This window comes from Colobus angolensis, unplaced genomic scaffold (genome assembly GCF_000951035.1).
Source record: "Colobus angolensis palliatus isolate OR3802 unplaced genomic scaffold, Cang.pa_1.0 Scaffold203, whole genome shotgun sequence".
Taxonomy (NCBI): domain Eukaryota; kingdom Metazoa; phylum Chordata; class Mammalia; order Primates; family Cercopithecidae; genus Colobus; species Colobus angolensis.
Window position 1 is genome coordinate 501,229 of NW_012115189.1, and position 1,676 is coordinate 502,904.

Sequence of the window (1,676 nt, forward strand, 5' to 3'; positions counted from 1 at the left end):
GGTAAATATGTGAATGTTAGTTATTTTTATTTTGAGAATATGCCAGGAAGAGAGTGATTGCGCAGATGCATCATTAGAGTTTGAGAGCTACTATTCTAGGAAAAGCATAAACCAAATCTCCCTTTTCACCATCATCCAGTCCAATATACTGTAGAAGAATCTGTGACTTCAGCATATATTCAAGGACACAGCTGGACCAGATATTACAAGGTGGCATTTTAGAGTAAGAAATAAAAATATATAAATGGGCCTGGGTTCTGCAAAACTTCTTTTTTTTTTTTTTTCTTTAAATAAAAGAGGGAATTTAGTAGAAGAATACAGAGGTTCTTGCAGTGATTCCAACAGTTGCGAGGGGTCAACAGCTAGAATCACAGCTTTCTGAAGACAGAGTATGCTGTAATCACAAACTTCTAATTCTGGGTTCTGCACCATCAGGAAGAGAATATCCTAGAGGACAGTTCTCCTTGTATACTGCATAAGGGACTAGAATGTGGATTCATTTCTGCTTGCTTTTTGATCCTTATAGTCCTTTATGCTGGCCTCAAACTTGTCAAGCACATGTTGGCAGACATTCATGAGTTCATTCAGGCCTCTCTGAAATGGCTCAACACCTGGAAGGGTACCTCTAGTCTGAATGCGTAAATTAATTTTGCTCTCTGAAGGATGGGTAGTAGTGTAACCACAAAATTCCACTTCTGGGTTCTTCATGATCATGTAATGTAGAGAATTTCCTAGGGTATGGTCTTCGTCATGCAATACAAATGTCACACAGTGTCTATCTATTCCAGTTGCCTGGACCATTTCTAGGGCTGTCTTCCTCTCACCTTCAGTCATTGAGGTCTTCAATCCAGATATTTTTCTCTCCAGCTCCTGGTCCTCTTCCATCGCTGGGGTAGTTTCTGGACCCTCAGGTGGTGCTGGTGGATCAGGGGCTCTGTCCCATAATGTGAGGTATGGAGGTGAAGCAGGAAGAAAACTTATTATTTAGGTTTAGCTCTCCATCTTGTCGTCAGAGTGGCAAGTTCTTAAGGCCAGACATGCAGTTGTAAACATAAGAGTTAAGGTGATCTACAAAAGTCACCATGCTTTAGTCTGGGCATAAACTTAAAAGTTGACTGTATACCTAATAGTCATTTCTCTCTTTCTCTTTACTAACAAAACCATGGCATTCTTAGGAAACTGGATAGCTAAATGCTGCTGGGAATCTGGACCCATCCATGGACTCAGGGAATTACTCCCACTTGCTAGTCTAAATCAGTCATGGTAATTCCATTTTCCTTGCTAGTAATTGGTTTAGAAATGGCAAGCAACTCAATTTTATTAATAAAAAGTGAAAGATAATGCCAGAGGAACTTGAAGCTGATGATGCACTGAAGGTAACCATGGCAATAATAATAAATTAAAAACCCAGCTCTTAATTAAATTGATTCAACTTTCCAGGCATAACTATTATTTTCCTTAGGCTCACTGTTAGACACACTATGTCTCACAATCACAAATTTATGAGATACACAGAAATCAATGGAACAAAAGCCCTCATGAAGAGACAAAGCAATGAACACATCCAGACTCAGAGGTGATCTAGATATTGAAACTATCAGACAGGAGGTATAAAACGTGTATGATTAATATGTTAGATGCTTTAATATGGAAAAGGTAGAAACATGGAGTAGCAG

At 39.0% G+C, this 1,676-nt stretch overlaps 1 protein-coding gene across 1 annotated transcript; it reads right to left on the reverse strand.

The window, feature by feature from the left end:
• Nucleotides 1-323: 323 nt before the first annotated feature.
• LOC105511705 (DNA-directed RNA polymerases I and III subunit RPAC2-like) lies at nt 324-944 on the reverse strand. Its single transcript, XM_011941878.1, has one exon. It carries the CDS (start codon nt 883-885, stop codon nt 484-486), a length of 402 nt encoding a protein of 133 aa, XP_011797268.1. The 5' UTR covers nt 886-944; the 3' UTR covers nt 324-483.
• Between the last annotated feature and the right edge of the window lie 732 nt (nt 945-1,676).

Bases quoted from the DNA above. Each gene is read 5' to 3' on its own strand.
- LOC105511705 (XM_011941878.1), bottom strand. From the start codon at position 885: ATGGAAGAGGACCAGGAGCTGGAGAGAAAAATATCTGGATTGAAGACC.